The sequence below is a fragment of the Zeus faber genome (genome assembly GCF_960531495.2).
Source record: "Zeus faber genome assembly, chromosome: 12".
Taxonomy (NCBI): Eukaryota; Metazoa; Chordata; class Actinopteri; order Zeiformes; family Zeidae; genus Zeus; species Zeus faber.
Genome location: NC_137196.1, coordinates 18,295,684 through 18,310,377, shown reverse-complemented (window position 1 = coordinate 18,310,377; position 14,694 = coordinate 18,295,684). Strand labels below are relative to the sequence as shown.

At 46.3% G+C, this 14,694-nt stretch overlaps 1 protein-coding gene across 1 annotated transcript in view; it reads right to left on the bottom strand.

The window, feature by feature from the left end:
* The window catches only part of skila (SKI-like proto-oncogene a), a gene marked incomplete at its 3' end in the record, with an annotated part of 27,420 nt that extends 12,726 nt beyond the window's left edge, over positions 1–14,694 (bottom strand). The window contains exon 1 of the mRNA XM_080011071.1: positions 13,445–14,694. Coding sequence (XP_079867197.1) covers positions 13,445–14,563 — 1,119 coding nt within the window. The 5' untranslated portion in view covers positions 14,564–14,694. The remainder of the gene's footprint in view (positions 1–13,444) is intronic.

The window sequence follows — 14,694 nt, the reverse complement described above, 5'->3', positions numbered from 1 at the left end:
AGAATGTGGAAGGAGACGAGGGACGGTGTGGGGCAAGGAAGCACACAAAGCTGTAACTGTGCCACCCTTCCTCCCTGCGCAGTGCCCCTTGGAGCTATTCATGTGCCAGCGGCATTCAGAGAAGACAGCAGGGTGGGGGCAGCTCATTTTGCTCCTCTTTTTTCTCAGAAGGAAGTAAACAACCTTTATTTGCGTGCCTTTTATAATTCTCAGACAGTAAGGGAAGGGAAGGACATGCACGCCTGCACGCACGCACGCACACACGCACACAGACACACACACACACACACACACACACACACACACACACACACACACACACACACACACACACACACACACACACACACACACACACACACACACAACACCACCAACAGTTGTTCACGCCCTGTCTGTTTCTAAGCCACATCCTGCTCTGTGGCTGAGCTGGTCTACAGACAGACAGACAGACAGACAGACAGACAGACAGAAAACAAAGTGATAAAAAAGTAGACATTTGTGTGTGTTTGTGTGTGTGTGTGTATATATATATATATATATATATATATATATAAATAACAGACAGAAAACAAAGTGATAAATAGAAGTGTGTATATATATATATATTTGTATATATATAAAATCTTTATTGTTATAAGCAGAATATGAATAAAAATCAATATAAACAAAACAATAAAAAATTAATTGTTTTATGTGAGATATAATATTTGAACGTACACAGCAATGTAACACAATTGTACCAACCTATTCCTCCAGACAGACAGACAGACAGACAGACAGACAGACAGACAGACAGACGAATGGATAGCCTTGCAGTAGGACAGACAGACAGATAAACAGACAGCACACAGACGGATAAACAGACTGACACAGACAGACAGACAACCTGCAATGGTAGAGAGTGAGGAAGGCTGAGAAATCTATTTTCTGTGTGTGGGGATGCTTCAATAAAGTGTGTTCTTCAGAAGGGATCATTAAGTCATCAACGGCCGTTCAGACACACCATGAGGCACCAAACTAAGAGATGAGTCAAATAAATAAATGGACGAATCTCTCGAGTGTTTCCTGGCAACAAGATTTTGTCTGCGTCAACTCAAAAACTGTTATCAGTGACCAGTGACAATATATTAAAAGAAATATATAAATTACTTTGGGTTGTGATCTGTGTGGTGTTTTATGCTGACAGTATAAAACACACACACACACACACACACACACACACACACACACACACACACACACACACACACACACACACACACACACACACACACACACACACACACACACACACACACACACACACACACACACACACACACACACACGAATCCAATAAGCCTTTTATCCATGGGGCTGAGGAGCAGCACTTTGCTTCAGATGGCCAAAATCAATAACAGCTCACGACACCACGACAAGAGCAGGGAATGTTTCTTAATTATTAGGAGGATGTTGCTGCTAAATCTGAAGCCCTTCACTTAATTCATCACGCTGGAATGAAAGGATCGCTCGTCATTTAGTGTGTGTGGCCGTGTGTTTGTCCAGTTTGCTAAATCCTCGACAAACTGAGTCACTCAAAAGGCTTGTGGAACATGCACGATATTTACCACAATAAAGACACATTTCCTGAATAGGCTCCGTTCTCATTATATTCTCAAGGTTCGAGTTCTCTGATCCTCCTCTTCTTCATATTGAGGAAGAAAAAAATGATAAAGAGGGATTGTGTTTCATTCAGCTGTAAATAGTGCTAGTGCTTCAAATATTTGAATTGTTCCCTTTTTCCGTTTGATCGTCTTGAACCTTGGGTAAACAGAGGGTGTGGTAATAAAACCAGATGAGGACCGGTTTGACAGGTGGACGGCCAGACGCAGACCACTAAAACACACACGCACTCACTGGGGAGCCGACAGCAGAGACAGACAACATGTGTGTCTGTTTGCTCCACACACACACACGCACACACACACAGACACACACACACACACACACACACACACACACACACACACACACACGTTCCTCCCTCTATACAAACACACAGAAAGAACAGAACCAGACAGACACACTGATAAGAATCACCCAGAGGAGGCACACCAGACACACACACACACACACACACACACACACACACACACACACACACACACACACACACACACACACACACACACACACACACACACACACACACACACACACACACACACACACACACAGATAAGGACAGGTTTATTCCCGACTAGCTTTGGCTCAAGGCCTTGGGCACATTTTTGGGCCACATGGGCGCTCACTGTCTAGACAGACATCACACGCTACACACACACTGCTTATAGCTGAGGCTGTAGCCAGTCAGTCAGCCATTTTACAATACACATGACCGCAGTAGAGCCAATGGGTGTGTCTGGGCCTTATGGGGCAGCAGTAACACTGTGGGAGTCTGTGGGAGAACAAGTTGGGCCCTAGATCGGAGCATAAACCTGATAGCCTTTGACCTAGCGCTGGGTGATATGGGACAATTTATTACTACCACAATCACAGGGAAGGTTTTCTACTAGGTAAGGAATAGAAAATACCATTGACTAAATTCACTTAATTATCATTTTAAATTATGTTCTCAAAGTACGATTATAGTTTTTAAAATCAAGGTCTCTATAATACCTGTAGACCTCCAATTGGGAGGCTTTTTAAGTTGTATCTTCTCATGATCAATAATTTTGACTACAAATGTGGACGTCATGCATTTATATCTCAATTTCACGGTGACGCCATACCACTGAACATTAATATTTATGTACCACACAGTGCTAGATGTACAACCCCCCCCCCCCCCCCCCCCCCCCTCACACACACACACACACACACACACACACACACACACACACACACACACACACACACACACACACACACACACACACACACACACACACACACACACACACACACACACACACACTTATTCAAAGGCCCACTCCAGGATTTTTCTGACAAAAAGCTTCCATTTTATGCTCACTCAATCATTTCTCCTTCCCTCTTTCTCTCTTGGAGCCAAATCTCAAGTGACGGCCTCCTCTCTTTATGCCTTCCTGCAACTTGCAATAACATTACCTGATGAATAGACAATCACAACAATTTTCAATCCAGTGTACCACAGAAAGGGAGGTGGAGGGATGAATTAAAGGACAACCAACATCCCATCATGCACATTTCTCCATTCTCAAGACCCCGTTGCGGTCTCTTGACTCTGCCTTGATTTATTTTTATTGTGAATCTTAATCAACAATTATTCCACAGCTACAAGGTTTTAGTACAGGGGTCTATGGGTGCTCCTGGTTAAACTGGTCAGACTGGAATGAGTCTACGGGGCATATTTCATCAAAGTCTTCTATTGTATTTATATTATATATATATATTTGCCCCGATCTATCCACTCATATACGTAAACAACCCATTGGCGACGAACCGTGTGCGACACAATGTTTCACAACTCCGGTGTTGATACTCTTCAAGAGATCAGGTGACCGGCGCATCTATTACGCAAACATACAAATACGAGTGTGTTTGCTGTGGTGCATGGTACGTAAATTATTTATTTACGGGAGAACACTCAGCAACCTGTTTATACACACAGAAAACAGAGCGGCACACACACACACACACACGCACACACCTCTTCTACTTCAGTGCAGTAAAAGAGGTAAGTGTGCAGCATCCCATCCACCACCCTTCAGCGCGAGGTGACAGTGAGCAAAGCATCAGCAATAAAAGTAATGCATACAAACACACACACTTTGAATGTGAGTCGTGAAGCCTTCATCTTCATCTGGGCCACCTTGTTTGTTCCAGCCTATGTGTGTGCTCATATGGATTGGCACCTTAACGTCTCAAGGACAGACAAAGAAGTTCTGGACAGCCTCGCTGCCTCGGGGATAAAAAGCAGAAATCGGCAGAATAAGGACCTGACACAAACAAATGGATGGAATGGAATGGATGGAATGGATGAAGATACTGAGTGCTTGGAGACAGAGAAAAGAGAGAGTGATAGAGGCGAGCGTTGCTAAGCAGACTGAAAGGCGAGTGAGGCTGTCAGAGTGCCAGCAAAGCAACGCTATCACTACGAGAGAGAGGGAGGGAGAGAGAGAGCGAGAGGGTTGACGATGACTTCAGCTCTTGTCAAGCCTCAAGCAATGAAATGTGCCCGTTAATTTCGATTATGTTCGGCGATTTGTAAAAAGAAATTCATGAACGAAAATGAACAGAATGTTGTGGTATTATCTACCAACCCCCCCCCCCAACAACTAATATATCTATTTCTACAACTTCTATTTAAATAGTGTTAAGCATGCACTTCAATCTCTGACCCCCTGCATCAGAATGTGTGTGTTTAGAATGCTCTTTCCCGATTGGCTTCCGTCTGTGATTGTATATCGATCCTGTGATTTGTTTACGTGTCCTTCGGCGCTGAAGGCTGCTCTGCTGTAGTGTGGAATACTGCAGCGAGAGTCGATGCTCGTAGCTGTCTGCACAGAGGTTGTGACGGTGTGTGAGGGGAGAGAGAGAGAGGGAGACTAAGGCACGCCCATGATACAGTTGCTGCGCTCGACAAGCAGAACCCCATCTGGCCAAAACGCTTCACAAGGCAGTATTGCCCTCCGTCTTGCGGCCACACACACACACACACACACACACACACACACACACACACACACACACACACACACACACACACACACACACACACACACACACACACACACACACACACACACACACACACACACACACACACAGTTCAGAGTCCAGATCGGCCCGAGCTGTGCTGCGGGGAGCTGTGGCCTCATCCATATTACATGCCAGGTTGTGTTAGAAGCCACGCTGCCTCTCTCGGCACGGCTTGGCGGCTCAGCTTCACTGTCGAGAATCACTTCACAGTGAAGCCTTGAAAACTCATCCATATCTCCTCAAATGGTAACGTATAGATAATAATTTCTCTCGCTGTTGCAAGAAGGTCTCATCCTCCGAAATCGTACATCGTACATACATTCTGATAGGGTATCCGAAAGTTGGAAACATGTTCGACCTATATTAACAGATCTATTATTCTGTTGGGCGCAGGGGGCTGACGGGTTTGAGAATTCAGCAGCCCGCTGACCTACTTATGCGAACAAGAATATACATTTTAAAAACGGCCTGTTGTTGACTGTCAACTTACCAAAGTGGCCGGTTCAGGAGACTAAACCGAATGGCTGACAGCTGGGGTGTCATTTCCAACCCTGCTTTTATAAATGTGATTAAACCATACACTATCATAAGTAAGACCACCAGACTCTCAAACTCACCAGTTACTGTATGGTTTAACAGTGGTTTAAAAAAAAATAAAAATTTAAATTGAGTCAGAGTAAGCTCCATAAATCCTCATCCTGGCTCCATGGGGAAGATGATGAATGCTCAGATAATGCAGCTGTGATGAGGTTCCATTGATTCACGCCACAGGATCAGAGTTCATCGAGGTAGTTGCAAGAAGTGGCTTTGGTGCAGGGAGAAATAATGTGTGTGTGTGTGTGTGTGTGTGTGTGTGTGTGTGTGTGTGTGTGTGTGGTCTGTCCACCTTGCTGGCTGTGTTTGACCCTTCCTTAATTCCTATGGCCACCAAGGCGTTTGTCACAGTCACATTATCTCATGCCACCTAAGTGAATATGTCTGTGTCATCTTTCTCCCTTACAAACACACATTTTTCGGTGTCTATCGTCAATATTTTTATGACCAGTGTCTGTAAGGGGATAACGTGTGGTATTACCTCTTCCTGCGAGTGACGAGATCAAGCAGACCCTTAAAATACTCACTTATACTCACACGTTTGAATTTTGCTTTTCCAAATGCATTGTACTTCAGAAAACAGCAGCACTGGACTTACAGAAAGGAAACCTGGGACAAAATAAGGCCGTCCGGGTATTACGTAGATCTTGTCAAGGGTTTGTATCGGCTCTTTAAATCCTTTGATGTCGCAGAGTTCCCAACAAATACCCGCGTCCAACATTTTTTTCCGCATTGCTGTGTTAACAGTGTTTAGCATCCACAATGAGGCACAGTATAACATCTCAATTTAACACATAAGTTCCTAACTAACTATTATCTAGAACAAGACATTTTTGTTATAGATACGATTTGCTTTCTCAAGGATTAGTAATTCCAAATTGAAATCTTTCAGCTTTTTTGTTTTGTCAAGCAAAAAAGGTTCGTAGCTTCACAATGACTGGATAATAAAAATGGACAGAATGGCCCATTTACCAGAGCGGCCATTAGAACAGACTTACAGCAAACCGTTCTAAGGGAAGGGAAGTTAACAAGCATTTAGCGCTGTTATGTCTCGCACCATGAGTCAGCTTTGCTTCCATTGGACTCCCATCTGGTCAAGGTTCAGGATCCATTACAGCAGGTTCATCTTGGTGTATGAATATGTGCATGTAGTATGTGTCTGGCATGACAAGAACACTTGCCACACAGGTAATTGCTTGAGCGAGGCAGAACTGTAAACAATAATTGCAATGATTTTATCTTCAAAAAAGAGAAAAACCTTGCAAAGTTATCCAGGCCAGGTAGCAAGACTGCTCAGATGCTAGAAATAGTGGACAGAGAGGAATGTAGAATCAGGCTGAAAATCAGAAAGAGTGCCACACAGTCCTCAACAAACCTGCATGCGCAGAGACTAATGCGAGCATGCTGCAACTTATTTAAAAACGGTTAGATGATGGCTGTTTTCAACACACACACCTTTCTAAAACTCTGAAATGCCCATTCGAAAAGGTATACACACCAACACATTAAAAGAGTTATGACAGCTAGTCAGTAATTTATTGGAACTAGAGGTCAATGACCTGAGAAGTTGTCTATTACTTGCTGTGTAGAGTAAAGACTCTCCTCCCCTGGGACTGTTGAGGAGACAGGTGAAAAACACCCTTCTATTTACAGAAGCTTGATGAGCTGCACTGGAACCCTATGGCATTGCTCGGAGCCATGAGGATTGAGGATTGCATAATGCATGTGTAGGTATAGGTGTGTGTGTGTGTGTGTGTGCGTGTGTGTGTGTGTGTGTGAGTGTTTACATGTTTTCTATAAAAGACCAAAGACAGGTAATCCGTTAGAGTAGCCTCTTGCCGTGCATGAGAACAGCAGCAGGAAAAACAGATCAATTGGGGACGGGTAGTGACTGAAAGAAATGGAGGATCCTGGTAATGTGACCAAATGTCCATTTCCATTATCATTACTGTAGTCCGTTGCACCGAGGTCTGTGGCTCCTACAGCCTTGTCCTAAACAGCAGCAAGCCTACGCCCCCCGCCCCCCCCAACCCCAGGTGTGATAAAGGGTTTACAAGGTGCGGGGGCAGCGGGCTCTGGTGGAGGAATGAAAGGCTTTAAGGGTGTTTGATGTCGGTGGAGCAAAGGTGAAGCTGCAACATAAACGACTGGAGGCGCAGGTAATAAGCTCTCTTGGTAAACCGGTTCTTCCTGTCGCAGCGGTTGGCCGCCTTCTGCTTTCATGTGGACAAGTTGACTGAAGGGTGAAAGCACTACAGGCTGAGTCTCTGTTTGCTCAACGTGACAGAACTGTGTTGGCCAGAGAGTTTTCTTTTCTTATTCAAACCGCTTAATCAAACGTACAGTATGTAAATGATAAGCTATTACCGTGTGCAAATACGTTTGTGGCAAAGTGGAGTGATGGGGATTCCTTTAATAGTGCGGCCTAAGTCCCCCCCCACATCGGCTGCCTGATTTCCCAATGTTTGCATCATCCATAATGGATTTGCGCAGCGGCTGGGCATAATGCGCTGTGGATGCAGAGTGGTGGCCCAGCGAGACTTGCAACACGCCTTTGATATCCTGTGTTTATGTGCCTGTCTGGGAGAAAGTATGGGAGAGTCTCAAGTGCCTAAAATGTTATGTGTCTGCGTGCTGGGTGATCCGTATGCAGTGCTCCTATGGATAGCTCCACTGTCGTTGCATCTCTCCATTTATATATCCGTTAATCGGTTCTCCCAGCGGAGGAGCAGAGAAGCCTTCTGAAGCAAAACATGTTTCCCACTGGTCTCAAGCCCTGAGGGTGGAAATGGGGCCAGAGAGTGTCACATGCAAACAGGGCCGTCTGTGCGGGGCTGTTATAAAACCCTTGGGCAAGAGGGGTGTGGCGGGGGGTGGTTTTGTTTAGTCTACGTGTCTGCTGGCAGACGTGGCAGTGGCTCCGCTGTATCTGGGCAGGCCTATCTCTGCTACTGCAGCCCACAGTGGTTCACGTCAGTGCTACACAGACACATTATCACATTATTATCTGCCCTGCATGCTAGCTTCATGCCCGGGAGTGATGGTGGACAGAAAGGCTGGATGGAGGACAGGAGGAGGAGACACAACAAGCCAGTCTCATTTCTATTGTTACAACCGTTAGTCTATGTGGACATGTGACTCGCTCTTCACTGAATCATATTTGTATTGAATTAAAATTTTAGCAGGTCCAAACTGGTAGGGTTGATGATAAATTTTGGGACCAATCAACCGAGACTGCAGACCAATTGACAATAGATCTGGCATTTTGAAGGGCAGGATCTACAAACTTCAAAAGTCACACTCATATGCGTCCATTTATGGCATCCATTTTCTGATAGTCGAGCAGTACTTTGTCCTGTGGAGCTGCATTTGAGCCCTGATACTGGTGGTGCTGAGCTGCCGGATAAACAGCAGAGAGGCCCCTGTCCCCTCAGCGTAGCCCCTCCCAGATCATGGGGCCCCGCTCAGCCCTTTTACAACAGGCAGCAAAACACAAACCCGAGTTCACGCTCTTGTCCATGGGAGAGGCTACACTGCTTGTACAGGGTCTTCAGTTTATTGGAAAAACGAAACTGAAGGTTATTCTGGATCTGCTTTCAGAGCTGCTGTGTTTATGCTTGAAGAGGTTTCAGTGCATCTGAATTGATTATTATTTTTCCAAATAAACATATTCAAATGGAATAGAGGCACGGAGGGATAATGGAAGGCAGACAGCCGCGTGATTGGACAAGCAGGAGGGCTGTTCCAGACGATGATCAGCTGGGGTCTGATGAGGTAAATTTTTAGACCGTCGGAGAGGGAGTTATTTTGAAGTCCGTTAAAACAGCAAATGAGAGAAAGATGAAGAGAATGGGGGGGGGGGATCACCGTGGCAACAATAGGAGCTGACTGTCCTTAGCTGAACTGTCACTCTTCTTCATCTTCCTCTCTCACCTGCACTCCCCTCTGATGTGCCGGAGGGTTCCAGGTCGTGTCCGTCTGTCAGCCCTGTCTGGGGGGCGGGGGGACAACATGTCTGCACACAGACTGATCTTATGTAACACTGTCCTGAGCTGCCTCTGTGACTGTCTCCTCTCTTCTTCTCGTTCTGCCCTCCCTCCCTCTCTCCCATCCTCCCCTCTCCCTCCACCGGTGTCACCAGACAACTTGGCACATCCATCAAGGTCGGAGACCCGATCAATATCCGATGGCTTCCCTCTCATCTGCCCTCACGGACGCACACAAGTGGTTTCGCTCACTTATGTAGCGATTGACTTATCGGGTCATTTGACTGCTTGTTTTGTTACCGTCTGGTAATTGGGGCCCCGGGGGACATCGGATGTTTAAAAACAGATGTGGGCGCCATTCGCTGCTGAGGAGGAAGGGGGAGGTATGGCAATAGGGCTGGGCGATAAATCTATATAATATTGATTATGTGGTATGAGAAAAGAGTTGTGTAGTTGTCTAGGTAGGTTATCTTTAGGCCTGCATTACAGTAAAGTACTGCAAATTTCTGAACTTCGTAGACTGTTCTAGCTGTTCTTATGAATTAATCTATCTGTTTGGTCGTAATATCAATCGTTACCATCTGAATATCTTTGCCCGGGTACATTTTTATGTAGAAGGAATTTTCCTCGGTAAAGTTGATACAATCAGTCACAGAGACAGAGCAGGCCACATAAAAAAGCTTAGCAATCTGAAACACAAAATATACAGAATGTGCTCTGTACACAGGATAACAATAAAGGGCTATGGCAGTGACTAGAGGCACTATGGTTGCTTGCACTGAGTGGAGTTATAATGGTGAGTACGCTGTGTAGTGGTAAATATGCTTGTAAAGGTTGTTACATTTGGTACAGGAGGATACAGTACACGACGCACAAGGACATGAACCAGAGGGGGGGGGGTGTCAGACTGAGAGAAAAAACAAAGGTGGTGGGGGGGGGGGTGAGAAGATGAGCATTGCCAAAATCCAATTAGATAAAGTCCAGGACAATGACCAGTTGACGGACAGACAAACAGACAGCCGAGACTGACTGGAAAGCCAGTGAAACAGACAGACAGAGTGCAGCTGCGATGGTCTGCGGTAATGAAGTCATTGGTTTCCAAATAGAGGAAGCCGACGAGTAGCAGCTGTCTGCTGTCTGTACCGCAGCCACTGCCTCAGCCCGGCCAGCGAGACAGACAAGAGGAAGGCTGTTGCTCTGCGTCTGACGATGTTGACTCCGGGCCAAGACAGCACAAAAAAACAAGACCGAGGCAAACAGGCAACACCAGTCAACTAACAACACGGCAAATGCCGCTGCGCGATACACAGAAATAGGATGATTTCCACAGTGTTTGTGAAAATACACTGGAAATGATCCTATTTCTGTCTCTCCACAATTATCTACAATATTGTTATTTGGTTTATAGAAAACAGTGTTAAACAGTCCACGATTATATTGTCAAAATAATAAAAACAAAATACAAAATACGATGCAGCAGCGCCTGGAGATACAGTTTAATGACCCAGCTGGAACAACACAATTATCGGGCTCGAAATTTGGCCACCGAGATGTCATTGGCATTACATTGCTGCGCTGTGGCTTGCGTCTGATGAAAGACCATCTAAACACGTAGCCTAAACAGACTGCATGTCCCCAGACAGATATTTCACAAGGTGGGTGGGTCACATCATCAGGTTGGAATTTATGTTTCTTCCCCTCGTTCCCAGTAAAAGAAAAAAGGGAACAGTTCAGACTGCGGGAATGGAAGGCGGCAAGGTATCGTGCCTAGGGGCACAAAGGGGCTTTTATAGAGCAATCCAGTGTGTCGTAACTGGCCCTTCTCCGACCAAACACTCAACAGGATGTGGGCCTGGGTAGCAGTTGAAAATGTGAATGCGTATTCGGGGTTCATTGATGACTGTTTGCATGTCTTCACCTGCAGGGTCCAAGGGAGCTCCTCTCTGGAGAACCTCGGGCTGCTTGTGCACATTGACACTGTGTGTAAATACAGGGGGGTCGTTGGGGGGAGGTTCCTGAGCTTGGGGTTAAACCAATACCCCCCCGCCCTGTCTCTCTGAAGGTACGTGGGTCTACAGCTGCCTGGCTGGCCTCTTGCTGACACCCACAGCGATGTGGAAAGTGTGAGTCACGCAGCAGAGGGCTGGCAGGACGCTGAGAGTCTGGAGGATGTTCGGGGTGCGAGACATGTCCGTCTGCATCACTTCCTGCTCGCTCAAACACATGCACGCACACAGGGGTCAGGCTTGGGATTGGGGACTCTAGCGTCTCAAATAAAGTGACCTTTCGCACACTCATCCACCCCGGTACAGGGGAAGTTTTCAGACGCAAGAGTCATCTGCTTCCTCTTGCCTTACATGCCTTTCCAGGAATCAGGCAAGGCATTGTGGTACGTGGTTGTGCACATGTGTGGGTTGGGGAAACATACACATGCACACGTCCTTCATCTGTCTATCAATATTCATTTCCCCAAAGCGTCAAACAAAAAAGTCTCAGGCTCTGATTAAGCAGTCACCTGGATGACAAACGACAAAACATCCCACTGAAGCACACAATATGTAAATACATTTGAAGGATAAAACAGGGAAAAGAAAAGTAAAAAAAAAAAAAAAAAAAAAAAGACTGTCAGCAGAGGACTCCCCCTGTGGGAGAAGACAGCACCTGAAAGCGTGGTGAGACAGGCTCCAGAGAACCTGGTGACTGTGTGAGATAAGGATGTGTAATAGTAGCCTCCAGTCAGGATCATTACTTGGATAGAAGGTGGCAGCGCCACAAACACTTGCGCGCGCGCACACACACACACACACACACACACACACAGACACCTAGAGTAGTTGTCATCCTCCTTCAGCGTTCATGAGTGTATTTGTAGTAGACGTAATATATGCATGTATGAGCAAGAGTTTCCTAGCAGGGGACTATGTGGGTTTTTTCTTACCTTGTCTTGGGGGGGTTTGCAGTGCGAGACAATGCTGCTCATTTCCATCACAATTCAACACCAACTCAAACTCTCCCTCACTCAAAGAACAGAACAGATGGAACATGAAGCCGGCTAAATTTGCTGCGTAAGAGTCTGCGCCTATCCCCAGTTTCAACATGCAGGTTGAAATTGCTTAATTTTGTTTTAGTAACAGAGGGTTTATTGACCATCAAAAATGATACCCAACCGAATAATGACATGAACCAGAGCCCTAACTGGCATTTCAATAGGCATTGTTTCCCTTGCTCTAAAAACTCTAACATTTTTATTTCACCTCATAAAAAAGAAAAAGAAAAGAAAAACACTCCCCTGACACATTCTGCAGAAATCTGGCAACAAATGGCACCTTTATGTTGATGAAATGAAACCACTCCTTTGTCAGGTTGGCAGGTTTCTCTAGTGGCTAAAACGTGTGGCTGAGAACCAGAAGGTTATTGGTTCAAATACGAGCACTAGGCAAATTAAGTCAAGCTGTTACAAATATATATAGATTAGACTAAAGATTAAAATAAAACAATTACATGTAAACGTTCCTTATCAAATGAAATACAAATCATGAAAAATATGTATAGAACGTAAAAATACTGCATATCAATCAACATAAACTGATGAATTATATTACAATCTCTTCTATCTTTTGCAATCTGTGTGTGTGAGCTCTTTCCAAAACCACTCATGGCACCTGGTCAAAGCTAATATTCCCTGTACGTGACTCAAAGAGTCTCCAGCTGTTATTTTGGCCTTTTGTTCAATGACATTACTGGGTGACCTCCAGGTGACCTGGGAGGGCAAATTATGCACTTCCCCTTTAGCTGTGGCCAGCTGACCAAGCCCTGTGAGACCAGACCAGTCCAGCCATATGTCACCACCTGTCCCCAGCATCGCTTGCAAATACTAGGTCGTTGCTGGTTTAAGAAAACACCATTACGTCTTTCCCCAGCTGCAGGACCCACAGGACGTTAAACTCATCAGGACCAGTGCACGGAAAGAGCACATCAACTGGGTCAACATAACAATACAATCCAACTCTAAGATGACAACGATGAAGGAAAAAGCCAGCCAAGACACTTACCAATGTAGAACAAGAATGGCATGACACTGCGGAAGAATAACTCAGTACAAAGGAAAAAGAATGGTATCACTCTAACAGAGCACTTACTTTATCTAGCGACCTCTTGAGCTGGTAATGGAACTTCTCCTTCACCTCGTCCAGGAGCTGTTTGAGCTGGGGCTCCTCTGGCGTGCCCTGGTACTTCCTGGCGAGCTGGAGGTAGCAGGGCCATTTGGCTGAGTCGAAGCCCCAGTGGCAGGTCCTCTTGTCAGGCGACTTATGAGAGTGCATGACAAACTTCTGTGGCGAGAAAAGCAACTGGCACTCAACACACTGGATGCAGGGCGCCTCGGGCTGGGTGTAGAACTGTGGAACAAAGAGGCCCTGGCACTTTCCCAAGCACTGGTGCTCCACCTGGAAGCTGGCCTCGCTCTCCTTCAGCAGGCCCTGTGCTGGCAGCTTGCCACTGGGGTCAGTGGGCAAGGCAGCCCCAGGGCGAAGCAGGGCGTTGCACAGCCTCTGTGCATCTGTCAGGGTGATGAGACCACAGGAAGGGGCATTAAACGGTAAGATGCCCAGCACCTTGAGGATGTGTAACTGCTCAGCATCGCAGCGTGAACAGTAGACGTACAGCTCATCGCACACAGCATTGATCTGCTGCAGCGAGAAGTCGCGGAGCACAGAGTTGAGCACCTGGGGCAGGCAAAGACGTTTCTCCCCTCCTACAGCAAAGCAGGAGATGGAATCTCCCTCCAGTAAGGAATGGGTAAGCTCAGTGGAGCTGTCGCAGGGAACCAGCAGGGGGCCCCCTCCCAGCACCGGTGGGGAGGGAAGGGGGGGGAAACCGGTGGGGGAAGGCTCCTGACCAGTACGGGCAGAGAAGGCAGCTGGGCCCCCTAGGGAGCTCTGGCTACTGAGGGTGAACTGAGCCAGCGTGTGTTTGAGCCCAGGGCTCAGGTCCAGGGCTTTGGCCGAACCCACCACATGCAGCTCAGCCCGGCCTTCAACGTCCATGTCAGAGTCTTGGCGCTCGTCGAGCTGCTCCCTCTTGACCTTTGGGGTCCTGGGGAGCGACTCCAAGCTGCGCCGCTTGAGGTTGATCTCCGCAATCACCTGCTTCTTGATAGGCATGTCTTCCAGATGTTCCCTATACAGCCGTTTCATGTTGCCCTTAAATGAGGTCAAGTCTTTGAAAGGGGTTTTCAAACTCGTTTGGGTGCTGGCCATCTTTGAGCACAGGTTTATTGTTGTGTTGCCTAATTTCTTGTATTCCTTTGAGTCTGTCTTTTTCTCCTTATCGCTTTTTAAATTATACAAATCTTCTGGTATCCAGACACATGCATGATGGTGATTGAAGG